General features: G+C 42.4%; 1 protein-coding gene across 1 annotated transcript in view; it reads left to right on the top strand.

Annotated features, from left to right (window-relative positions):
* SYNPR (synaptoporin) overlaps positions 1-26,424 on the top strand; it is a 426,172-nt gene extending 399,748 nt beyond the window's left edge. Inside the window, exons 5-6 of the mRNA XM_049861698.1 lie at positions 17,959-18,150; positions 25,805-26,424. Of these exons, the coding sequence (XP_049717655.1) occupies positions 17,959-18,150; positions 25,805-26,062 (450 nt within the window). The 3' untranslated portion in view covers positions 26,063-26,424. The remainder of the gene's footprint in view (positions 1-17,958; positions 18,151-25,804) is intronic.
* The last annotated feature ends 280 nt before the right edge of the window (positions 26,425-26,704 follow it).

Genomic DNA, 26,704 nt, shown 5'->3' on the forward strand with positions numbered 1-26,704 from the left:
TTCTGCATCAAAACTGCACAGTACAGCTGACTTGAAATGAGTTCACACAGAACACAACTGTATTCAAATATAGGTTGGGTGGTGGGGGTGTCTTCAATATTTTTTAGACAAATAAAGAAATTACTTTGAATTATCTGATATTTTAGCTACTCATGTCTCTACCCTCTCCCATTACATGGAGAAAAAAAAAAAGATAGTTGTGGGGCGTGTGTGTGTGTGTAATAAAGCTGCGATGGGGTAGTTGTTTTGTTCACTTGATGAGAGAGCACTGTGGCCCAGGAGGCGTGTGTGAGATGAAGCTCAAATCTGGCTGCTTCTGGCTGTAAGTCTCCCCCTGTGTCTCCTGTATGCTATATTTCTTCCAGATGTTTCACCTGCAGGCTGCCTGACATCTGGTGTTTCCCAGGATGTTTATTGTGACCACATGTTTTGTGTCAAGTAGACAAAGCTGGTAGTTAATTCCCTACATCTTAGCACTTTCATCTAGCTTGTTCAATAGCAGCCTCAAAAATATTTTAAAAGTGCCCAAAAATACGTACGAATAGAAAAGACTGATATGATGATAACAGTAAAAAACAAACATTCCCGAATTTCCAGATTCATCCTTGACTAACTCTAAACATGTGATTTTTTTTCCAGTTATTTTTAAAACATTCAAACTGATTTCAGCAGTTTCCTCATCTCTGGTGTAAGATCTTGAACTTGTTACTTATTTTTGTACTTATTGATAAATATGCCAAATAACCAATAACCAATTATTTAGAAAGTCTGCTATTTCAGGTGTAAGTCACAACTCACCTGGAAACACTTAACGACCCTGATTGCTTGTAAATGACCAAGGTCCTAGGGCCCAGAAAGCAGGAATACTCTTCCTCCACAATTTAGACGTATAAAAGATCTACCCCAGATCTCTTTGTCCTTGGGCTCACCTTGTTTATTGCTTGGCTTCCTAAAAAGAAGAGGGCTGCAGGTAGGCAAATGCAGAGAGCTAATAGTGTCAGTAGCTATGTGGGCCACCAGGACACCCAAGAAAGGAGCAACCTTCTCATCCTCACACTGAAACCTCCTCCAACTAACACCATAGCCCAATACCTGCCCTTGCTCCTGACCTGCTCAATATCAGCATGCATCCTTCTTAGGCATGGAGTAAGCAGGTAGTGGATTGGAGCCCAAAGCTCCCTCTGGGGGCCAATTCATAGGCTTTCCAGATAAGCCATTTTGATGTATTTATTATTCAGCATGAGTCTGCTTTGAAAACCACCCAAGGAAAAGCCTAAAAGGATATTAGATGATGCCACGAAATAACGCCAATACCCTTTTCTATGCTGTTACATTTATGGCTATTACACGTGGTGAAGTTTTCCTGTATCCAGAGCAAGGAAATAGTGTGATACAATGAAAAGTGTGGACCGTGAGTTAGTCAAATGTATATTTAGAACATCCATTGAGGTTACTATGTACCAGGCACTGTGTTAAGTATTTTATTGCATTAATTCATTTATTCTTGACAAAAATCCTAGGAAAATCTATATTATTAGTGCCCCTTTTTAAAGATATATGGGCAGTTCTGCTCTGTCCTATAGGGTTGCTATGAGTTGGAATCGACTCAATCGCTATGGTTTTGGTTTTTGGAGCCCTGGTGGCTCAGTGGTTAAGAGCTCGGATGCTAACCAAAAGGTTGGCAGTTCAAATCCACCAGCTGCTCATTGGAAACCCTGTGAGGCAGTTTTACTCTATCCTATAGGGTCCTCATGAGAATCGACTCAATGGCAACAGACTTGGTTTTTGTTTTTACAGATAGGGAAACTGAGGCTTAATGGAGTCCCACAGCAGGGCAGGTTAGTAAGAGCTGAGATCTGAACTCAGGGCTGTCTGATTCCAAATATTATAATGCTACTTTCTTCCCTAAAAACCTATGTATAATAATAATACCTACCTCAAATTTCTTAGTGAAGATTAAGTGGAATAAGGTATGTGCTGGCATATAGTGAGTCAGTCATAGCTATTGATAGTAATACTACTAGTATTACTATTAATTTATTTTGACCAATTATTAACTTATTTATATTACTATTAACTTATATGGAAAGGCTCGTGTGATTTGTAATGAAAAAATTAGGCAGAATCAATTGGAAATCAAATCAGGTTTTGACGAGTGTTTTAACACAGCATTTTCAATACCATTGCACAAAGCTAGAAGAGACTTACATCCATTCTGAGATCGCCAAGTAGCAACGAATACCTCTCTTTTGCACCAAGGTTATGAAGTCAATTGCCTACAACTGTGCTACTGGGAGAGATGCACAGAACCTTTAAAATCTTCATTTTACAAGAAAAGTTGGAAACAAGAAACAGGGGGCCTCAGCTCCACAGGTGAGCAGCCACAAATTAATTGATGAGCTTCTCTGAGAATGGGCTAGAGAAGAAAAAGTTCAGTATGTCAATCATAACCAAATCTCACTTAGGAGACTAAGAAGTGACATCCTACCTTAATTCTCAAGCCTAAGCCGATTCTTCACGCGTGAAACGAGGTGACTGATCATTGCCCATCCACTGACGTCACACCAGCATCCACTAGTCTCTCTCTTTGCAAAATCCAGCTTAACTGACTATGCAACCGTAGTGTGTCTGAAAGTAGCAACAGAAAACAATCAGGCAGTGTAGAGAGTAAAAGACATAAACTGCTTGAGGGATGGGAAGGAATCTTCTTTGGCTGGGATCCCCCCACACCCTCCATTTTTAGAACAGTGCCTAGACCATAGGACCCTGAATGGCGCAAATGGCTAAGCACTCAGCTACTAACCAAAAGGTTGGAGGTTCAAATCTACCTCGGAAGAAAAGACTGGTGAGCTGCTTCTGAAAGATTACAGCCATTTCAGAGCACAGTTCTACTCTGAAACACATGGAGTTGCCATGAGTCAGAATCAACTTAATGGCAACTGATTTCATCAATGTGGTGAAAACCACTTGAAATTGTGCACTGCAGATCAGTAAACAGACACAGTTAAGCCTGTGCATACCTTACTTACTGGTTAATCTGCCCCTGCCACTGCTGCAAAGTCAGCTCTGACCCACAGCAACCCTGTGGGACAGGGGGAAACAGCCCTACAGGGTTTCGAAGGCTGTCTCTGCCCCATCTTTCACTCGTGGTGCAGCTGGTGGGTTGGAACCACTGACCTTTTGGTTAGCTTCTGAGCACTCTAACCACTGCACCACGAGGGCCCTTTTACCCAGCCTATAGTGTGAAGTTAATAAATGTTGGGCAGAAGACTGGACAAAGGGATAGATAGAACAATGGACAAGTGAACAAAACAATGGACTTTGGAGTCAAACAGATCTGAGTTTGGGGCCCAACCCCTCAACTTACTTAACTTCTTTAAGCCTCACCTTCTTCATTGTAAAATCAAAACAAGCTACCAGCTACTTCATCGGGTTGCGGTGAGGATGGAATGAGGTGATCTAGGTAAAGCACTTTTTACATCATCTTAGCACATGGTTCGCTTCCATTACAGCCCAGGAACACAGCTTAACAAATTAGTAACTGAGAAACCTCCAGAAAAATCACTCACACTTCTGAATCTCGGTTTCCTCATCTGTAAAGCGCGGTTAATACTCTCCACCTCAAAGTGTTATGGTGAGAATTAAATGAATAGTGTGTATAATGTATCCTGTCCAATATATAGTGACTGCTCCATAAATGATACCATAGTTATTAATATTACTATTAATTTATTATGAACCAATAAAATCTTAGGTCTCTAAGAAGCAATAGAATGCAGTGATTACAAACACAAGTTCTGGAGCCAAACTCCCTGGGTTCAAGTACTTGTTCTGTATCTTTCAAGCTGGGGTTAAGTAACTTATCCCATCTGCAAAGTGGGATAATAATAGTAGCTACCCCAACAGGGTTGTTGGGAGATTAAATAAGCAAATATATGTAAGGCACTCAGTGACTCCCCCAAGTGTCTGTCAGTTTGACATACTGTGCTGGCTTGTGTGTTGCTGTGATGCCGGAAGATATGCCACTGGTATTCAGATACTGGTAGGGTCGCCCATGGTGGACAGTTTCAGCTGAACTTCCAGACTAAGACAGACTGGGAAGAAGGACCTGGCAGTCTACTTCTGAAAAGCATTAGCCAGTGAAAACCTTATGAATAGCAGCAGAACATTGTCTGATATAGTGCTGGAAGATGAGCCCCTAGGTTGGAAGGCACTAAAATATGACTGGAGAAGAGCTGCTTCCTCAAAGTAGAGTTGATCTTAATGCAGTACTGAAGGATTCTATGGGGGAAAACCTGGTGGTGTAGTGGTTAAGTGCTACGGCTGCTAACCAAAGGCTCGGCAGTTCAAATCCTCCAGGCGCTCCTTGGAAACTGTATGGGGCAGTTCTACTCTGTCCTATAGGGTCGCTATGAGTTGGGATCGATTCGATGGCACTGGGTTTGGTTTTTGGTTTTGGGGGGAAATATTAAACAATGCAGGAAACATCAATAGAAGATGGAAGGACTACACAGAGGCACTGTACCAAAAAGCACTGGTCAACATTCTTCCATTTCAGGAGGTAGCATATGATCGGGAACCGATGGTACTGAAGGAGGACATCCAAGCTGCGCTGAAGGCACTGGCAACAAGCAAGGCTCCAGGAATTGACGGAATACAAATTGAGATATTTCAACAAACAGATGCAGCACTACAAGTGCTCACTGGCCTATGCCAAGAAATTTGGAAGACAGCTACTGAGGGGAAGACAGGCCACTGACTGGGAGAGATCCATATCTATGCCTATTCCAAAGAAAGATGATCCAACCGAATGCAGAAATTATCCAACACCATCATTAGTATCACACACAAGTAAAATTTTGCTGAAGATCTCGCTCAAAAGTAGCTGCAGCAGTACATTAACAGGGAACTGCCGGAAATTCAGGACAGATTCAGAAGAGGACGTGGGACCAGGGGGGATACCACTGCTGATGTCAGACGGACCCTGACTGAAAGCAGAGAATACCAGGAAGATGTTTACCTATGTTTTATTGACTATGCAAAGGCATCTGGCTGCGTGGGTCATAACAATTTATGGATAACATTGAGAAGAATGGAAATTCTGAAACACTTAATTGTGCTCATGAGGAACCTGTACATAGATCAAGAGGCAGTCATTTGAATAGAACGAGGGGATACTGTGTGATTTAAAATGAGGAAAGGTATGTGTCAGGGTTCTTTCCTTTCACCATACTTATTCAACTTGTATAATCCAAGAAGCTCAACTATATGAAGAACAAACAACCTAACTTCAGGACTGCAAGAAGACTCATTAACAACCTGCTTTACATAGTGACACAGCCTTGCTTGCTGAAAGTGAAGAGGACTTGAAGCACTTACTGATGAAGATCAAAGACCACAGCCTTCAGTGTGGATTGCATCTCAACATAAAGAAAACAAAAATCCTCACAGCTAGACCAATAAGCAACATCATGATAAACGGAGAAAAGACTGAAGTTGTCAAGGATTTCATTTTACTTGGATCCACAATAAACACCTGTGGAAAATGCAGTCAAGAAATCAAAAGATGCATTGCATTGGGCAAATCTGCTGCAGAAGACCTCTTTAAAGTGTTAAAAAGCAAAGATGTCACCTTGAAGACTAAGGCTCACCTGACCCAAGCCATGTTGTTTTCAATCTCCTCATATGCATGTGAAAGCTGGACAATGAATAAGGAAGACCGAAGAAGAATTGATGCCTTTGAATTACGGTGTTGGTTAGAATACTGATTATACCATGGACTGCCAAAAGAAGAAACAAATCTGTCTTGGAAGAAGTACAGCCAAAATGCTCCTTATAAGTAAGGATGGGCAGACTTCGTCTCACATACTTTAGACATACTATCAGGAGGGTCCAGTCCATGCAGAAGGACGTCATGCTTGGTAAGTACAGGGTCATTGTAAAAGAGGAAGACCCTCAATGAGGTGGACTGACACAGTGGCTGCAACAGTGGGCTCAAGCATAACAATGATCATGAGGATGGTGCAGGACCGGGCAGTGTTTTGTTCTGCTGTGCATAGGGTCGCTATGAGTTGGAACCGACTCAACGGCACCTAACAACAACCACAGTCAGTGAATGCTAAGTGGTAGCAGCTAGCATCATCATCATCACCATTATCATCGTCATAGCCTCCTTCTCCCTCTTCTCTTTCTTCTTCACGAAATGGTCAGAAAATCAACTCTTTAGAAATTGCTTACCTCCCAAATTAAAAATGATAGGCACAATAATAATAATTGAATGGACTGAAAAGCTTATTCCAGCTACAAATTTCGTTGAAAATCAGGCAGCCTGTTTTTTCTTTTTCATCACCTGTGTGGACTGTTAGCCTGCACAGGGTTCTGGCTGAGCTCAGAACAACCCCTGCTTGGAGGAGGCACAGAGACCGACAATAAGGAATAAAAGTGGAGGCCTCCAGCTTTGGGTGTTAGAAAGAAGTACGGAGGTGTGGTGTGAGGCAGTAGCAATTCGGGATGGGATTTTCCAAACATGTGTTATACAAATGAAGCAGCAGAAGTCCATGGCCTCTTGGCTTATTGGCTGCAAAATAACAGCAGACAGAGTAGGGCATTCTCCTCCAAATGTAAGGACGGTAACTCACGTCCAAATCTCCACGGAGCCAGCTCTTTGGCTATGATTAAAGAGTGTTTCTACCTCAACTTTCTACTCTAGTGAGGATGGTGGCTGGAGCTCCCTTACTCCAGGCAGATTTCCTTTGCACATTCGAAACAGAAGCCTATTCTCTGGATTCTGACTTCCCATGGAGACTGGAGCTCACCCAGGGGGTTTGTGTAAAGTTTAGGGGATTGGTGGGATGTGTCCAAGCACAGTCAACATCAGGAAGTTGTTGTTGGGTGTCTTCAAGTCAATTCTGACTCATAGCGACTCTATAGGACAGTGTTGAACTGCCCCATAGGGTTTCCTAGGCTGTAATCTTTACAGGAGCAGATGGCCAGGTCTTTTCTCCTACCGTGCCTCTTGGTGGGTTCGAACTTCTGACCTTTCCGTTCGCAGCTAAGTGATTAGCCATCGCATCACCAGGGCTCCTTATATAAGGAAGAGAGGAACTGAAAACTCCAAACCTGGTATAAATTCACTTTATTTGCCTTGAGAAACTGGATTTCAGTTTCCTTAGCCATAAAGTAATAGTAAAGCCTGCCTCATGGAGTTGTAAACGTAAAATGAAACACTGCATATAAAACATTGAGCACCGGACCTGGTACATTAAAAGTGTCTGATAGCAATGAGCCTTCTGGAACCTGCATTCCTCTTTTTGCCTCCTCCTGCCCTCAATGTCTTCTCCTCCTGCTCCACTTCTGCCTCCTTCCTGCTTCTTCCCCCCCTCCTCACATCACTCCTCCACTCCTTCCTCCCTCTTCCTCATCCCCCTCCTCCACTTTGTCCTCCCCTCTCTCTTCTCCTCTCCCTCCTCTTCTTCTTCCTCTCTGTCCTCTCTCTTCCTCTTCTCCTGCTCCTCTCCCTCCTCCTCTTGTTCCTCCCCCTCCTCTTCTTGTTCCTCCCCCTCCTCCTCTTGTTCCTTCCCCTCCTCTTCTTGTTCCTTCCCCTTCTCCTCCTGCCCTTCCCCTTTGTCATCCTCCCCTCCTTTGATCACAATAGCCAGCTCTACAAACAAGAAGACAGCATATTTCATCCCATTTAACCAGCCACTATCCTGCCCAGAGACATCCAACCAGGATTTCCCCTACACCTGCCCTAAACGCAGTTCCCACGTGCTGGGGCTGCCCCTGTGGGCTAGCTCCTTCTTTGGGCTGCCAGTCCAGAAAACCAAGCCTCCCTTTGGTCATGCTGCTCTGCCTTCAGACCTCCACCAGACCACTGAGGCAATGGCTTGGGCAACCGTATCAACCCAGTGTGGAATCCTGCAGGCCAGAGGGATGAGAGGCCTAAGGCTTGTGAAAGCTAAGCTGAGGGAAGACTAATTACCAAGAGAAATTGTGATGTCAGTGACCCGAACCAGAAGGGGCATCACTCTTGCTTGACAGAGTAAATGAATGTGCTCCCACTGTTAATGGGGGTTAGAGCTGCACCAGCCAGGAGGGCAACACTAGTGACATGTGGCTGCTGAGCACTTGAATGTGGCTTGGTCCCAATGAAGGTGTGCTGTAGGTATAAAACACATACCCAGTTTCAAAGACTTAGTACAAAAAAGGGAAAATGTAAAATATTAATAATTTTTATGGTATATATTATTATACATTGGGTTAGATAAAATAGTATTATAATTCATTTTGCTAGGTTCTTTTTGCTCTTGTTCAACATGGCTACTATGAAATATAAAATCACCCACGCGGCTTGCATCTGCGGCTCGCATCCTATTTCTATCAGACAGCACAGTAATAGAACCTCCGTGTTCCTGTCCCAGAACGGCACCACACAGTCCTTCCCAAACTGCAGGTTTCTCCACCCTGCTCCTATCACCTGGGCTACCAGTTATTTAATATAGTTCTTTAAAATAAATTACTTTTTTAACTTAAATAAAATTATGTTTTAAGCAAACCCTGTACTGCCCTTGGATCCAGAAGCCCAGCATTAATTTGATGTAATCAAAAGACATAATTCATAGGAATGAACCAAAGGGAAAGAAATAGTGCTATTAAACTTCAGCTCGATGTATGTCACTGCTTGTCTGAGGGCTCTGAGCCTGGGACAAATTTTTTTTTTATATATTAATTGTGCTTTAAATGAAAGTTTACAAACCAAGTCAGTCTCTCATACAAAAACTTATATACACCTTGCTATATACTCCTAGTTGCTCTCCCTCTAATGAGACAGCACACTCCTTCCCTCTACTCTCTATTTTCGTGCCCATTCGGCCAGCTTCTGACCCGCTCTGCCCTCTCATCTCTCCTCCAGACAGGAGCTGCCCACATAGTCTCACGTGTCTACTTGATCCAAGAAGCTCACTCATCACCAGTATCATTTTCTATCCCATAGTCCAGTCCAATTCCTGTCTGAAGAGTTGGCTTTGGGAGTGGTTCCTGTCTTGGGCTAACAGGAGGTCTGGGGACCATGACCTCTGGAGTCCTTCTAGTCTCAGTAGGACCATTAAGTCTGGTCTTTTTACAAGATGGGACATTTTTTGATATAAGGAGAGAGATTAGCACTTTTTAAATAGGTGTTGGAGCCCCTGAGTAATGAAAATGTCAAGGGTCTTGACTGCTAACTGAATGGTTGGAGGTTCAAGTCCACCTAGAGGCACCTCAGAAAAAAGCTCAGCCATTGAAAACACTATGGAGCCCAGTTCCGCTTGTCACACACAGGGCCGTCATGACTTGCAGCAGCTAGTTGGTCATTTTTAAACCGGTGTTGGAGACAGATTAATGCCCAACTGAGACTTTCTCCTTCACTATTCAGGTTGAAAGAGAATTGTGATAGAAAATGCCTTTCTCTCTGTGTAGCTCAATGTTACCTATTGCTACGTCTGGGTTCCCACCGTGGCAGGTGACCCAAACCGCAGAATAACCTAGGCTCACTGAACACGAAGCCTGGTGTCCTGAATTCAAATCTCATCTCTGTGTGATAACTTGGACACATCACTTAAATTCCCTGCATCTAATTTCCTCATCTGTAAAACCGGTATAATTATCTTCACCCTCACTTAGTTGTTGTGAAGATCAAATAACAATGAGATCAATCTGTAGCCGTGTGTTGAAAACAGTGGGCACTCTCCCAAAGTCAGAAGTCATTATTATTAGTGCCTCAGAGGAAACAGACTCAGGAGTAGGCAGATCATTGCTTCATCCACCCACGCTTAGCTCTTCGCCCTTCCAAAGCGAGTCCGAAGTTCTATCCCCAGTTGAGCTGCCATCTTGTTGTTAGACCTCTGTGTTCCCTGATTCGCAGCTTCATGCTGGGGTTCCTGGAAGCTGAAGCATACCCTACAAACTACGTGGCAACAAACCACCCTACCAGCTGCTCCCTCAGAGTGAGCTGTTTTTTTGGCTCACTGAACAGATACTTAAAATACGTTGCAGAAACCCGACCAGACTGTGTGTCAAAGTTCTTTAGGTACAGAAAGAGGTCGATGCTCAGAGCACACTTTATAAACCACTTAATGAACCACAGACAAATCACTTACCTCTGTTGGCCATAGTTTCTTCATCTGGGATATAGGGGTTTTATGGGGACCACATAGGTCACGATTGTGAAAGCACAATTTGGAGAACATAAAATACACAAAATGGTATCTTCTCTCCAAATTTTCAGGAAACTACATGGTATGCAGCAGTAGTCAAGCCAGGCATTCATGAGAGGGGAAATACTTAACCTGCCTATTCCTCAGCTGGAGTCCCTGGGCCGTGCAGGTTAAAGCATTTAGCTGCTAACTGAAAGGCTGGCAAGTCCAGTCCACCCTGAGGCACCTCAGGAGAAAGGCCTGATGATTCGTTTCTGAAAAATCAGCCACTGAAAAGCCTACGGAGCACAGCTCTTCTCTGACACACATGGGGTTGCCGCAGCTCAGAGTCGACTCAACAGCAACCGGATTTTTTTATACCTCTATTTCCTCAAAAAATGCGGCTTATGTGTCTATGCCGTAAGGTTGGTGAGTGAAGTCAGGAGGTGCTTAGCAGTGCGCCTTACATACAGGAAGTTCACAGTAAATGTTGTCCTAAGTCAACAACTAGTTGGTTTGGGACAGTTTCTGATTCCCTCTCTGCCCTCCTCCACCATGCTCTGTGCCCCAGGAGGTGACCAGCATGGATCCGATCGGTGGCCTCCCTGCCATCTGGCTTCCGGTTGTTTTAGCCAATGAGAATCCTCAGCAGGAGGTTGGAGGGTGGGAGGAAATTGGAGTCAGGGCATTTGGCTCCAAGTCTCTATCTCGGCAAGGCAGCCTCAAACTCGGGCTTATACTGAAGCCCAAAATTAAAACATTCAGACTAATATATTCTTTGGCTAGAATTTTTGGCATAGTTTCCTCAGTTTTACACTTTGCTTAGTTATAGAAAACCTGGCTTGAAACTCTCGGATGCAAAAACTCTCAATCCTAAAGACATCTATTATTTGGTCCATTTATAAATCCTGGTCCTGCTATTAAGACAAATATGGCCATCTAAAGGTGTTCTGTCTGGGATAGCCATTGATACGATTAATCAGTGCCTTGATCATATTGCCATACAGTTTTTATTTAGTCTCATTATAAAATATGTTAAAAATACACAAGCTTATATACAACAAAAGAATCTATTATTCTACCAGTACCATTTGGTAAATTCTTGTGCAATGTTATATTGTTGTTGTTGTTGTTGTTGTTAGGTGCCGTCAAATCATTTCCAACTCACGGTGACCCTGTGTACCACAGAATGAAACACTGCCCAGTCTTGCCCCATCTTCATAATTGTTGCTATATTTGAGCCCATGGTTGCAGCCACTGTCAGTCCATCTCATTAATGGCCTTCCTCTATTTTGCTGACCCTCTACTTTACCAAGCATGATGTCCTTCTCCAGGTATTGATCTCTCCTGATAACGTGTCCAAAGCATGTGAGATGAAGTCTTGCCAGTCTCAGGTTTAACAAGCATTCTGGCTGTACTTCTTCCAAGACAGATTTGTTTGCTCTTCTGGCAGCCCATGGTACGTTAAATATTCTTCACCAGCACCATAATTCAAAGGCACCAATACTTCTTTGGTCTTCCTTATTCATTGTCCACCTTTCACATGCATTTGAGGTGACTGAAAATACCATGGCTTGGCTCAGGCACATCTCAGTCCTAAAAATGACATCTTTGCTTTTTAACACTTTAAGAAGGTCTTTTGCAGCAGATTTGCCCAATACAATACATAGTTTGACTTCTTAACTGCTGCTTCTGTGGACGTTGATTATAGATCCAAGTAAAATGAAATCCTTGACAACTTCAATCTTTTCTCTGTTTATCATAAGTTGTGTATTAGTCCAGTTGTGAGGATTTTTGTTTTCTTCTTGTTGAGGTGTAATCCATAGTGAAGACTGTGGTCTTTGATCTTCATCAGAAAGTGCCTCAAGTCATCTTCACTTTCAGCAAACAAGGTTGTGTCATCTGCATGTTGCAGATTGTTAATGAATCTTCCACCAATACTGATGTCACGTTCTTCTTCGTATTGTCCAGCTTCTCGAATTATTTGCTCAGCGTACAGATTGAATAGGTATGGAGAAAGAATACTACCTGGCCTCGCACCTTTTATGATTTTAAACCACACAGTATCCCCTTGTTCCATTTGAACGACTGTCTCTGGGTCTGCATACAGGTTCTGCATAAGCACGATTAAGTGTTCTGGAATTCCCATTCTCCGCGACGTTATCTGTAACTTTCTATGATCCACACAATCAAATGACTTTGCATAGTCAATAAAATACAGGTAAACATCTTTCTGGAATTCTCTGCTTTCACCCAAGATCCATCTGACATTAGCAATGATACCCCTAGTTCCACATCCTGTTCTGAGTCCAGCTTTTTGGATCTCTGGCAGTTCCCTGTTGATATACTGCTGGAACTATTTTTGAATTATCTTCGGCAAAATTTTACTTGTGTGTGATATTAATGATACTGTTCAATAATTTCTGCATTCTGTTGGATCACCTTTCTTTGATGGAACGAGACAACAGAGAAGCTCCATATCAGTCAGAACACGGCCAGTGATGGACTGCGGATCAGACCATCAATTGCTCATATGCAAGTTCAAGTTGAAACTGAAGACAATTAAAACAAGTCCATAAGAGCCAAAATATGACCTTGAGTATATCCCAGATGAATTTAGAGACCATCTCAAGAATAGATTTGATGCATTGCATACTAATGACAGAAGACCAGATGAATTGTGGGATGACATCAAGGACATCACACATGAAGAAAGTAAGAAAAAAAAGGGTCATTAAAAAGACAGAAAGAAACAAAAGACCAAAATGGATGTCAGAAGGGACTCTGAAACTTGCTCTTGAATGCAGAGTAGATAAAGTGAATCAAAAAAATTATGAAGTAAAAGAGCTGAACAGAAGATTTCAAAGGGCAGCTCAGGAAGACAAAGTAAAGCATTATAATGAAATGTGCAAAGACTTGGAGACAGAAAACCAAAAGGGAGGAACACGCTTGGCATTTTTCAAGCCAAAAGAACTGAAGAAAAAATTCAAGCCTTGAGTTGCCATATTGAAGGATTCTATGGGCAAAATGAGGCCCTGGTGGTGCAGTGGTTATTGTTGCTTATTACAGGTATTGGCCAGTTACTGTTGGCTAGGAATTGTGCTAAGCATTGTATTTGTGTTATCCTCACCACCTTCCTGTAAGGCAAATACTGTTATTATCCCACTTTAGAGAGAGGTAAACTGAGGCTTCACACAGTGCAGGAAATTGCCCAAGACCACACAACTAGTAACCAGCAGAGCCAGAGTTCAAACCCAGGTCTACCAGATGAGAGTTTGAGATTTTAACTCAGATAAGAGATACCCTAGTACAATATACTGATGCCCTCTTTACAGGTATGCTGCTGGGATGCTGAACAGGTTTCAGCAGAGCTTCCAGACTGAGAAAGACTAGGAAGAAAGGCCTGGTGATCTACTTCTGAAATTCAGTCAATGAAAGCCCTATGGATCATGACGGTCTGATCCCCTTGCGCATGGGGTCTCCATGAGTCAGAAGCCAGCCGGATGGCAGGCAGCAGCAAAAACAACTAGGGGATAAAATATTGGATCAGCTTCCAAAAAGCGCCATATTCACTAAAAAAAAAAAAAAAAAAAAAAAAAGGATATAGGTCCTTGATTTTAATTATGAAGTTTGTTTATGGAAAATGTTTCTGCACTATTTTTCATATTTAAATTCAGTAGGGCTTCAGATATAATATAATATCAAATATAATTTTTTTTTTTAGGGCTTCAAATATAATATCTTTTCATTTTCCTGTGGACTTGTTTTAAATAGGAAGATCGGCATTCCACTAGGCAGCCATGACAGGCAGTATAGAAGGGCAGGTACACAGGCTGTGGAGATGGACTGCCAAGCTTAGAATCCTGGCTACTTCATTGACAAATGACTTTGAGCAATTTAACCTCTCTGGGCTTCAGTTTCCTCATCTGTAAAATGGTAAGAAATTTAGCAGATATTTCACAGGATTGCTGTGAGGATTAAATGAGTTAATACATGTAAACTTGGAACAATACCTGAACAATAACTGAACCCAAACCATTGCCGTTGAGTCAGTTCCAACTCATGATGACCCCCCATGTTAAAGAGTAGAACTGTGCTCCATAGGGTTTTCATGGGTGATTTTTCACCAGTGGATACCCAGACCTTTCTTCCAAGGCTCCTCGGGGTGGACTCCAAACTCCAACCTTTCAGTTAGCAGCCAAGTGTGTTAACCATTGACACAATGCAGGAACTCCTGGCACATAATAAGTGCTCAATAAATGTTGGGTGTTATTATTATTGCTATTGTTGTTGTGTGCTGTTGAGTCGATTACGACGCATAGCAGCCTTATAGGACAGAGAACTGCCCCACAGAGTTTCCAAGGAGCAGCTAGTGGATTCGAACTGCTGGCCTTTTGGTTAGCAGCCTGAGCTCTTAACCACTTCACAACCAGGGCTCCCTTCACCACAGAATCATTTAACAGATCAGCCTAAAAGTTTTGACAGGATTTTCTCCATTTCCAAGTAAAAGATCTTCATATGACTCTGTTATTTTCTTAAATGCTTCTGCATCTAATTATGATCACTGTAAGTGATGAGGAGCCTATGAAGTAGTTAACAGCTCAGGCTGCTAACCAAAAGGCCAGCAGTTCAAATCCAACAGCTGGTTCTTAGAAACCCTGTGGCAGTTCTCCTCTGTCCTGTAGGGTCGCTATGAGTCAGAATCAACTCAATGGCGACGGGTTTGGTTTTGGTTTTGTAAATAATGACAGTCATTATGTCATAGTTGGAATTGTAGGATATCTGTGACTCCTAACAAATATGTAATATCAAGAGAGTGGTGTCTGTAGTTTGCATTTGTTTTGTCCCCCTGTAAGACTTTGTTCAATATCTGGCACATTACTCAAAAAAATATTTGAATGAAATCATAAGTCACAGGACTGAACATGAACAGAAAGCTGTGACTCGACACAGTCAAGCTGGTTTATTTATTTGTACCCATTCCTCGAATTTCTAATTCAAACCCTATCACTTCCAAGACTTGAGTTTCTTTATTCCTAACATTTTTATTGATGTTGAAATAGCTGTAGATTTATTGATGTTGTATTTGTTTGCTTGTTGGTTTATATCCCCCCTCATTCCAGAAAGGACTTACAATGGCTTACAAGGATGTATGGGATTTAAGATACAATTAATTAGAACTAGCAGGAAAGAAAAAGGGAAAACAAGGATAGGGATAAAAACACAGGAATAGGGTTACATTCTTCCAGTTGGAGTCAACTCCACCTCATGGCAATCCATGTGTGTCAGAGTAGAACTGTGCTCCATAGGGTTTTCAGTGGCTGATTTTCAGAAGTAGGTGGCCAGGCCTTTCTTCCGAGGAGTTTTTGGGTGAACTCACACCACCATCCTTTCAGTGAGCAGTGAGCACGTTAACCATTTGCACCACCCAGGAACTCCAGTGTTAGAAGACTCATGCCATAAAAATCCCTATGGGTGAGACACGCATTCACCCTACATTTTCTAGAGCCAACACAAAAGGTAAATTAATGAGTTAAATAATTCACAACAACCTCTGCATGAAGAGAGGGCAGTTGCTCAGAAGACTCAACCACTCTTAGTAGTAAGACCCCCAGAACTTTCTCCACAAAGGCCACAGCTAACGAGCGTCAATCACAACAACCTCCTCAGGGTATAAGGTTCTTCAGTGTGGTTCATGGCCCTCGGTGAAGAGGCTAACCAAGGCAAGACATGAGGCGCCATGCCTCTGGGCTGGAAAGAAATACATGCCAGGTTTTCTACTTGAGGACTGTATTGCTTAGAATAAAAGCAAATGCTCTTTCTGCTGGTTATCAAATATACTTTCCTTTCCAGATCAGTGTTTTTATTATTTTAGGTAAGCAGCACATGGTGTTTTTAAAGTAGTTAAATGTAAATATAATAAATCCAAAAAATCGTCCTGCTGTATTAGAACATGATCTGATTATATTTTGCACAGTGTCACCCCCTCTGAGTCATGAGAGAGGACATGAGAAATAGCCTCCATTGTCAGGAGTTTGGATATGTTTCTCTAAAATGTTTGGTTCCCCTTATATCATTCAGCTTTTGTTTGATAATAATAAAGAAGCTTCTTTCTTCTGCAAACAAGCCATTGATTCTGACTCATAGTGACCCTATATGACAACATAGAATTGCCCCACGGGCTTTCTAAGCTGTAATCTTTACTGGAGCAGATCACTAGGTCTTTTCCCCTTTGGGGTGGCTGGGGGATTTGAACCACTGATGTTTTGGTTAGCAGCCAAGAGCTTAACCACTGCGCCACCTGCCTTCATGTCAGGTGCTTTTCAGAATCAGACAAATTTGGATTTGAATCCTGGCTTTGCCACTTCTAATGTGTTACCTTATATCTCTGAGCCTTAGTTTCCTCATTTTAAAAATTCAGTCTAACAAGATTATTGTAAGGATAACTTTATAGAAAAGCTCTGGCCCTTAGTAGGCACTCGAAACATTGTAGCTATTACACCCACTCCTCACTTACCGACATGGTTAGTTTTCAAAGACGAGGTCGTTATGTGAAAATTGGTATAATGTTAAAATGGAGAATGACTACATCAGATCACAAAATGGAAGATGGTTATATCATTACATAACTGCCAAATTGCATTGTTACATAACTGCCAAGCCACTGAGACTCATGGTCCAGCCAAGCTGACACATAACCTTAACCATCACAGCTAGCAGTACTCATCTCGCACCTTGGTATCTGTTACTGCTAGATGTATGTCATTAATGCGCAAAATATTCAGATAATAGACTTTTTACTATTGTTGTAAATGCAAAATGTCAGATAACAAGATAGTTGATAAGCAAGAGTGGCTGTATTGTCTTCCACTTAACCCAGTCCCAAGCATATAATAGACAACTCATGGGTTTGTTAAATAAGTGAATAAATGAATACTGCAATCCAGGAACTGTTAACAATCTGCAAATCTCTCTAACCTTTTGAAATCACCATAGCATGGTAGTCAGTAGTCAGGATGACTGGATTGGAATCTGACTCCATCACTGGTTGTCTGGAATCTCAGACAAGGTGTTTGACCATCTCTGTCTTAGTTTTGTCATCTGAAAATAGGACAATGATAACTTTCTTACACGGATGTTGTAGGAACAATGAGACTATAGTTATAAAGTACTAAGCATCAAGCCTGGGACATAGTAATCGCTCAGTAAGTATGTCTATTATTTATTTTATATATATGTATACACATGTGAATATACACACATATATATATGTATATATCCAGTTGCCATTGAGTTAACCCAGTGGCCCCATGTCGGAGTAGAACTGTACTCCCTAGGGTTCTCAATGGCTGATTTTTTAGAAGTCGATTGCCAGGGCTTTCTTCCGAGATGCCTCTGAGTGGACTCAAACTCCTAACCTTTCGGTTAACAGCTGAATGCGCTAATCATTTGCACCACCCAAGGATGTGTGTATATATATGTATATATGCATAATACTATAAAACTTTCTTTTATTTGCTTTTAACGTGTTCTTGTTGTCAGGTACCGTCGTGTCAGTTCCGACTCATAGCCACCCTACAGGACAGAGTAGAACGGCCCCATAGGGTTTCCAAGGAGTGGCTGGTGGATTTGAACTGCTAACCTTTTGGTTAGCAGCCAGTTCTTAACCACTGTGCCACTAGTATTTTGGAATTTCTCAAAACGCAAACCTATATTTGCATAAAACTAATTGACTTGTGTCTAGAATTCACATTTTCTCCCATGTTTTGTCTGTTTGTTTCTATAGGACTTCATTATTACCGTAGTCTTTTCATTCTTGTGGTTGGTGGGCTCATCGGCTTGGGCGAAAGGACTGTCTGATGTCAAAGTCGCAACGGATCCCAAGGAAGTGTTGTTACTGATGTCAGCTTGCAAACAGACGTCCAACAAGTGCATGGCTGTCCACAGCCCTGTTATGTCCAGCTTAAACACGTCCGTGGTGAGTATGTTCTCATCCATGCTTTACCACCCAGGCCTTTGTTTACCAGTCAAATGAGTAAGAAAAACATCTCAGGAGTTGTCTGGGGAATTTCTCCTCTAAAACTAGGCCAGTCAAAAACCTGATATTTCACTCCATGCACTAAGATGATCCTGTGGCCTTCCGGTTTGCTATTGTCAGAATCCATAGACTTTAATGCCACCAAGTACGGAGTTCTTAATAAGAACCCAGCAGGTATTAGCAGCTGCTGCTTAGAAGACAGTCAAGTCAAAATTTGAAGCCAGAAGCAGATATGAAATCTGAACTTCAAGGCTGAAGCCTGCCAGAAGTTAAAAGGAATATTTGATGGCCTAGAGGCTTCCTGGGAAGAAAATATTGTTCAAACCACACATGGTTAGAATACACCTAGTTGGTTATCTGGAGAAAAACATGCAGACCTAGTAGGGTGCAGGAGGAAATGCATGGTATGAAACAGTACTTCTAATAGTTACGGAGATCTGCTTTTATCTTCTCTATGCTTCTGGTTTAGTTGCTTGATAATTTTGGAAAAGCCAAACTGTATTAGTTGAACAAAGTCGAATATTATTGTCAAGCGTGTAGCTCTTACGGGAAGATGGAAAACCTGACTGTTAGCAGGGATTCTGAACTGGATTCTTATTCTACACATGTAAGAATCTGTGTTATTCCAAAGAGAGAAGCTGTGTGTCAGAAAGACATAAGCTTTAATAGCAGCAAAGAAAAAGCAGCAGTTATTGAAGGATGGAAGGCTCAGCCGCCTTTGCTGAAGAAACAACGCCCAACAGCAGGCCCTGAAAATGGTTATCCTTGCTTCAGGATTAACTAACGTTTCTTTGGCTTTCTGGAATTCAACTTGAGAGGCATTTAAGAAGGGGGAAGGGTGGCTAAAGCGCTCCTGATGATAGGACCGAGGATCTTGCCTTGGTGAGATAGTAACCATGGAAATAACTCGTGTGGTAGACCTCAGAATCATTTTCATTTACTGCTGGCCACACCTGTAGATAAAGACTTTGAGGTGTACGTTAGCATGTATACTCTTGCTTCTGCAGTTGGCTTATAGGCAGTGTTTAATTAAAGTTGTTGTAACCCTCATCTCAAATCTAGAACAAAGATAAAATCACTTGATGCGTTCGTAAGTTTAAAAATCAATCTCCTAATAAATTGTCACATCCTACATGGACCCTTTATTAGCACTTCCGAGGTCTCTAATGAGTTTTCAACTAGGAGGTTGGAATTTTGAATAAGAAATGATGTAACATGTCTCTTAAAACCAAAAAGAGGAATGGACCAAAACCAAATAATATGACGTCTGTGAAGGACAGGTCAGTGGTGTTTTAGTTATGGATCCGTGTCAGTTAACACCCTTCAGGTTCCTAGTGACAGAAAACTGAACTCAAACTGGAGTGAAGTTGAAAACAACTCTCATTTCCTGAAAGTTTGCTCTTTGCACCCCACTTCTAGTACCAATTTCTGTATATGTTAGACTGTTTTGGCTGCAAGTAATAGAAACTGACTGTGACTAACTTCATTTCATTAGGGAAAGAAAAAAGTCTTTGAAAGATATCAAGTCGCTCACAAAACTGATGAGACTGGAAGGAACAGACTCTAAAAATGGCAGGCGCTAGCAGGACCAGAGGTCTTAATGTGAGACACCAAAGAATGTGGTCTCTTCACGTTGCTGTTAGTAGGAAGTTTTATCCAATCTTGTATTACTGTAATCAAGATTCCAAGTTCCAAAATAGACTCAGGCCACTCGACGGCAACATAGCTCTGAAAAGGAAGTCAAGTTCCAGGACAAAAAGGAAGGGAAGCGGATATAAATCAGCCAAAACACAACAATTTCTTCCGTTAAAATCTCATTTGGCTTTAAAAATTACAATGAGCTAGCCTATGCAAAAGAAAAAAAAAAAAAAGGAAATAATTGGAAGACAGACAGGAAACCCATGGGCAGGACCCAGGACCAGGAACTGGAAGACTGTCAGGAAATTGGGCTGTTCTCATCCTCCATCCCTCGTCTCTGTCCCTTCCGCATGACTGTTACGTTATCCTCTCTTTGCTGATGGAATTTTATCTCTCTTTCCTGTACACACAGCAGAAGATAGCCACCCTATGTTTTCTGAGTTTATATTTCTTTTTAGACAAACAACTTGGACTGAAATAATCACTCAGGCCCAATGCCAAATTTCTGGTAGCACGAATCTCATTAGCCCATTTTGGACCACCTTTGCACCTTGGTGTCATCAGGCATGGTTGGGAGTGAAGGGAAGGACCGTGCGGTAGAATTGGGACTTACAGGAGCCTTCCTAATGGGCAAGCATAGGTTTCAGAGAAGAAACCAGACAAGCACCACAGTAGGTGATCTCTACAAGTAAATGGTCCAGGCAGTAATCATGATATTTTCCACCTGGATAACAAATGTACTTTCTTCAAACACGTTGGCATCTGTAATCTCACAGTAACACTCAAAGGTAAGTAAGTTATCCAGGGATTAGAGCTGCAGGGAGCTGGGACTAGAGAACGTGCATAGGGTTTCCCAAGTAGTTAGAGCAATGCCAGAACTGGAGTCACCCTCTCCTAAAGCTGCTGCCACTCCAAATGGTTATGGGCACAGTTCAAGATCAGGTGGTCAGGATTTGAATCCTGGCTCCACCACTCAAAAATTAACTGAACTTGGGGAAATTAATTGGAGCCCTTGTAGAGCCAGTGTTTAAGCATTTGGCTGCTAACTAAAACGTCTGCAGTTCGAATCCATCAGCCGCTCCTTGGAAACCCTATGGAGCAGGTCTACTCTATTCTGTAGGATCGCTATGAGTTGGAATCAACTCAACAGCAACAGATTTGAGGTGTCTTTTTTGGGGGGGGGGGAGAATTAATTAAGCTGTCTAAGCCTAGTGTCATCTTCCGAAAAATGGGGGTAATTACAGACCAGACCTCACAAGACTGTTGAAGCTCAGTCATGAGAAATCCTTAGCGTGGGACCCAAATGCTCAAAAGGCATCACCTGTAGCTGCAACTGAAATGCATCCATTTCCTTAAAGTCATACAGGATTTGAGTCCAAAGAGGAAAGAAAAAAAAGGAAAAAAGAATTTTTCTCAATCTCTTAATTTTTCTTCCAGGGTTCACTGAGCATAGCCATTCTCTCCATAGTCTGTATTCCTGCTTGTCCATCTGGACCCCCAGGCAATCCTGATACATCCTTTTGGACAATCTAGATTCTGTCTCCCCACCCTTACTCAGGCTGTACACAATCTGTCTTTCTGCTGTCCCCACATCTGAGCTTGAATCAAAATCCATACCCCAATTTCAGTTGCAACAGAATGGCGAGAAACGATGCAAGGACCTGTGAGTCCCTAAAATGTGGCAGCCAAGAAAGAGATCTGTGATTGCTCTGGGCTAGGAAGTCAGTGCTCCTTCAATGTGCCTGTGGGAATGCCTTCTTCATGTTCTTACTCTTCAGTTACATCTCCCTGAGTTCTCGGTTCTTCTCAGGCATTCCTTGGCAAAAAACTAAGGAGCAGCAGGAAAGGAGACAGAACAAGGGTTATGAGACCAGATAAAATTAGAGTGCTGGGCAGAGCCTTCTTATCTGGGAAGATGCCTTGATTATTTTTCTACTCATCCATTGACATGTACTCACAGAAGTACAATTCAATCAAGATCTCTCCTTTGATAGAAAATATACCAGTGACTGTGCACATTGTTAGAAGATCCTGTATGTGAATCCCAGGGATTACCTCATTCATTTTGATCAAGCAGCTGTACTCTATCGGTGCCTTATTTATCTTTCTTATCTCTCTCAGCAGGTGGCCTAGAGGATAGCCCAAAATAGGCTGTCCGTCAGTAAGTGCTAAAGGAAGGAAAGAAGGTGGGATAGGAGAGAAAGAAGAGGGGTGGGAGGGAGGGAGAGAGGAAGGTCTAGGTAAGCCGGTCTCTCGTCAGACCAGGTAGACCTAGATATTCTCTTTTTGCTGTTGACATCTCCCAGGAAAATGACCTCAGTGTCAAAGCCCACTTCAGTGCAGCTGCAGCAACAGCAACTGAATAAATAGGGCGCACGGAACTATTCTAGGAAATGGTTCAGCACAGAGCTACTATTTATTGAGCACCGTGTGTCCAACACAGTTAATTTCTTTACACACATTATCTCTAAACCTCAATACCCCAAGGTAGAAATTACCACCCTCATTCCATATAAGGAAAAAAAAAAAAAGCAACTGAGGTTGGAGGTAAAGAAAGGCCTTGTCCCAGCTGTAGAGAAATAAAGTGCAGAGCCCAGGCCACTCTGGTTCTAAACCATGGACATACTCCAAAGCTGACGTTCAGCCCGTGCACCTTGGCCCGCCTGCTGCTAAAATATGGAAATCAACCTGCTCCGAGCCCCCAAGGGCCTTCCACCTCCTTGGCCACGCCAGCCCGTCCCTGGGAACACCTTGGGCCACCTCACCATCCCACAACCAAGGGATTACTTTTGGCCTAGCAAGTAGCTTCCAGAGCTGCGGCCGCTGCCTAAGTCCATTTTGGTTAGTGAATGCTGTGCTAGAGCGGTCACTAAACAGACTTCAGTGTCATCATAGCCTTGCACCATGCTGTTGTGCTTGTCTTCAATAAAACAACAACAAAATGGTTGCCACAGAGTCAGCTCTGACTCACGGTGAACCCATGTGTGTGGAGTAGAGCTGTGCTTCATGGTGTTTTCATGGCTGCGACCTCTGGGAAGCAGATCACCAGGCCTATCTCCCGAGGCACCTCTGAACGGACTTGAACTGCCAGCTTTTCAGTTAGTAGCCAAGTGCTTAACCATTCATGACACCCAGGAACTCCGTCTCCAGTAAGGGGGCTGTTTGTCAAACAGATTGCCAACGGCCTGCCTGGGAAAAAGCTGCAGAGTGAGCCCAGGTGACGAGGACTCCTGACTGGCACCTCTCTCAGCAGCACACAGTTCTGCTTCAAACACTTAGGTCCTGGGAGGAGGTAACAACCCTACTCCTCTGACTCGTCACCTTCCTTCTGGAGAGGAATTTCCACTGGAAAGTCTCACACCCAGTTCGTGAGAAAACCTTTCATACCTCTCTGCAACTTACACCTCACTGTCTGGTCTCAGCATCTGACACCTCTGGGTGAGAAAGGGGACAGAAAGTGCAACTATTGGGAAGTCACCTGGACGGACTCTACCATGCTTGGGCCTGCTCCTGGCTCACCTTGCCTTATCTGCATACCACCTGTACCATCACTTACTTCATGCTTTTTCTTTAAATTGACTTTCTTTGCATTACTACGATAAATGGAAAAGTAGTATATCTTGCCATAAGGAGGAGATCACCTTAAAAATTAATGCATTGGGCACTGTTTACAATAGCAAAAGCTAGAAGCAACCAAGGTGTCCACCAATGGATGAATGGATAAATAAGTTATGGTATATTCACACAATGGAATACTACACATCGATAAAGAACAGTGATGAATCTGTGAAACATTTCATAACACGGAGGAATCTGGAAGGCATTATGCTGAGTGAAATTAGTCAGATGCAAAAGGACAAGTATTGTGTAAGACCACTATTATAAGATCTTGAGAAATAGTTTAAACTGAGAAGAACACATTCTTTTGTGGTTACCAGAGAGGGGCAGGAAGGAGGGTGGCAGAGGGTTATTTACTGATTAGTTAGTAGATAAGAACTACTTTAGGTGAAGGGAAAGGACAACACTCAATACAGGGAAGGTCAGCTCGACTGGACTGGACCAAAAGCAAAGAAGTTTCCTGAATAAACTAAAGGCTTCAAAGGTCAGTGGAGCAAGGGCAGATGTTTGGGGACTATAGCTTCAGGGGACATCTAAGTCAACTGACAAAATAAATTCTATTAAGAAAACATTCTGGATCCCACTTTGAAGTGTGGCATCTGGGGTTTTAAATGCTAACAAGCAGCCATCTAAGATGCATCAGTTGGTCTCAACCCACCTGGATCAAAGGAGAATGAAGAATACCAAGGTCACAAGATAATTATGAGCCCAAGAGACAGAAAGGGCCACATGAACTAGAGACTTACGTCATCCTGAGACCAGAAGAACTAGATGGTGCCCAGCCACAACCCATGACTGCCCTGACAGGGAGCACAATAGAGAATCCCTGAGGGAACAGAACAGTGGGATGCAGACCCCAAATTCTCATAAAAAGACCAGACTTAATGGTCTGACTGAGACTAGAAGAATCTCGGCTGTCATGGTCCCCAAAACTTCTGTTGGCCCAGGACAGGAACCATTCCTGAAAACAACTCATCAGACATGGATTGGACTGGACAATGTGTTGGAGACAGATGGTGATGAGGAGTGAGCTACTTGTATCAGGTGGACACTTGAGATTGTGTTGGCATCTCCTGTCCTGAGGGAATATGGGAGGGTAGAGAGGGTTAGAAACTGACAAAACGGTCACGAAAGGAGAAACTGGAAGGAGGGAATGGGCTGACTCATTAGGGAGAGAGTAAATGGGAGTATGTAGTAAGGTATATATAAGTTTATATGTGAGAGACTGACTTGATTAAAGCACAATAAAAATTATTTAAAGAAAAAAATTAATGCATTGGTAATTGAAAGCAAGGACTCAGGCAGACACTTGCATACCAGTGTTCACAGGGAGCCCTGGTGGTGCAGTGGTTAAGAACTCACCATAGCAGCATTATTCACAAGAGCCAACGGTACAAACAACCCAAGTGTCCGTCAACAGATGAATGGATAAACAAAACGTGATATAGCCACACAATGGAATATTATTCAGCCATAAAAAGGAATGAAGTTCTGACACATGCTATGACATGGATGAACTGAAAACATTATGTTGAGTGAAAGAAGCACACACGAGGCACATAAAATATCTACAATAGGCAAATTCATGGAGACAGAAATAGGTTAGAATTAACAGGGGCTACGGGGAGGAGAAACTGGGGAGTTATTGGTTAATGGGTCAAAACTTCTGGTTGGTGTGATAAAGCTTTGAAAATAGATGGTGTTGATGGTTGTACAATATTGTGAATGATAGATCATGAAATGGTTGCACAATATTGTGAAGGTAATTTATGCTACAGAACTGCACACTTAAAAGTGATTAAAATGGAAAACTTTAAGTTACATAATTTTTAACCCAATAATTTTTTAAAAATCAATGCACCATTATTAAAATAAAAATATTCAAGCCTGTACCACCGAAAGGCAGAATACGTCATTCTGAGAAGTAAGGACTGACAGCTTAGGTAGGGGCCCAGGCTATGGAATCAGACAGAACAGGTTTGAATTCCAGATCCAGTATTTACTAAGTCATGTGACCTTGGCAAGCATCTCATCCTTGGTGAACCTCAGGCTCCACATCTTTAATATGGGTATAATAATAGCGCCTTCCTCTTAGACCTACTGTTAGGACCATGCGAATGGAGGCACATAAGCCCTGCCTGCAGAGCCTGACCTGTGGTAAGCCCTCAGTTAAGGTCAGATATTCTAAATGAAGTGATGGTTCCAAATGAAAAGTGGAAGAGGTCTCGACATTGAGCTATAAAGTAAACTTTTGCATCGTGAAGGATTTTTCTGAAATGGGGATTTTTCTTGGATTTCTGTCTAGTCTGTCAGCTCATTTGCTTTGATTCTCCTTCAGGTCTTCGGATTCTTGAACTTTATTCTCTGGGCTGGAAACATATGGTTTGTATTCAAGGAGACTGGCTGGCATTCTTCAGGACAGAGATATCTCTCAGATTCAATGGAGAAGCACTCGAGCAGCTATAACCAAGGCGGTTACAACCAAGACAGCTATGGGTCAAGCGGTGGGTACAGCCAGCAGGCTAGTTTGGGGCCAGCCTCTGAGGAGTTTGGCCAACAACCCAGTGGCCCCACTTCCTTTACCAATCAGATTTAACCAAGTAGCGTTTGCATTCTTCCGGAGAGTGCTGCTCCGCCCTCCGTTTCAGTGGCAGAATTTGTTAAGAGTTTAAATCAGTTATTAACGCACAGGGTGCTGAATGTGAATTAGAGATCTGTAGTCCTCACTGAGGCAGAACAGCCTGGGTCATGACAAATGGTACTTAGAAACGAGATGGCGTGAGCAGATACTTTATTCGTCATAGGTGGCTAATTGGGAGAGTACCCTGTTACATACACAGGTAGCTTTATGGTCGTTTTGTACGTGTGTTGAAATAGGAGAAGCGTTTTGTAGCTTAACGTCTCTAGTACGTAATATGCATAGTGAATTAAATAGCATTGAGTTTTCCTATGCACTTTGATGTGGAAGAAATTGTAATGGTTTCTATAAGATGGTTTGGTGTATCACAATGTGCATGCATTATTATTTTTGAATTTTAGGCCCTATAGAACCGCGAGTCTGTAAATATTAGTTGCAGAAAATTGTTCTGTGTTTTTGGTTTTTTTTTGTTAACTTGGTGAATCAATGCTCATATGATTTAGCGCATGAATAAGCATTTTCTCACAAAATGAACATTTGAGCTGTACTTAAGTAAATTTTCCTGTTTGCACCATGACTTTGTTAAATGAACGTTAAAAG

The sequence above is a fragment of the Elephas maximus genome, chromosome 20, assembly GCF_024166365.1.
Source record: "Elephas maximus indicus isolate mEleMax1 chromosome 20, mEleMax1 primary haplotype, whole genome shotgun sequence".
NCBI classification, from domain to species: Eukaryota; Metazoa; Chordata; class Mammalia; order Proboscidea; family Elephantidae; genus Elephas; species Elephas maximus.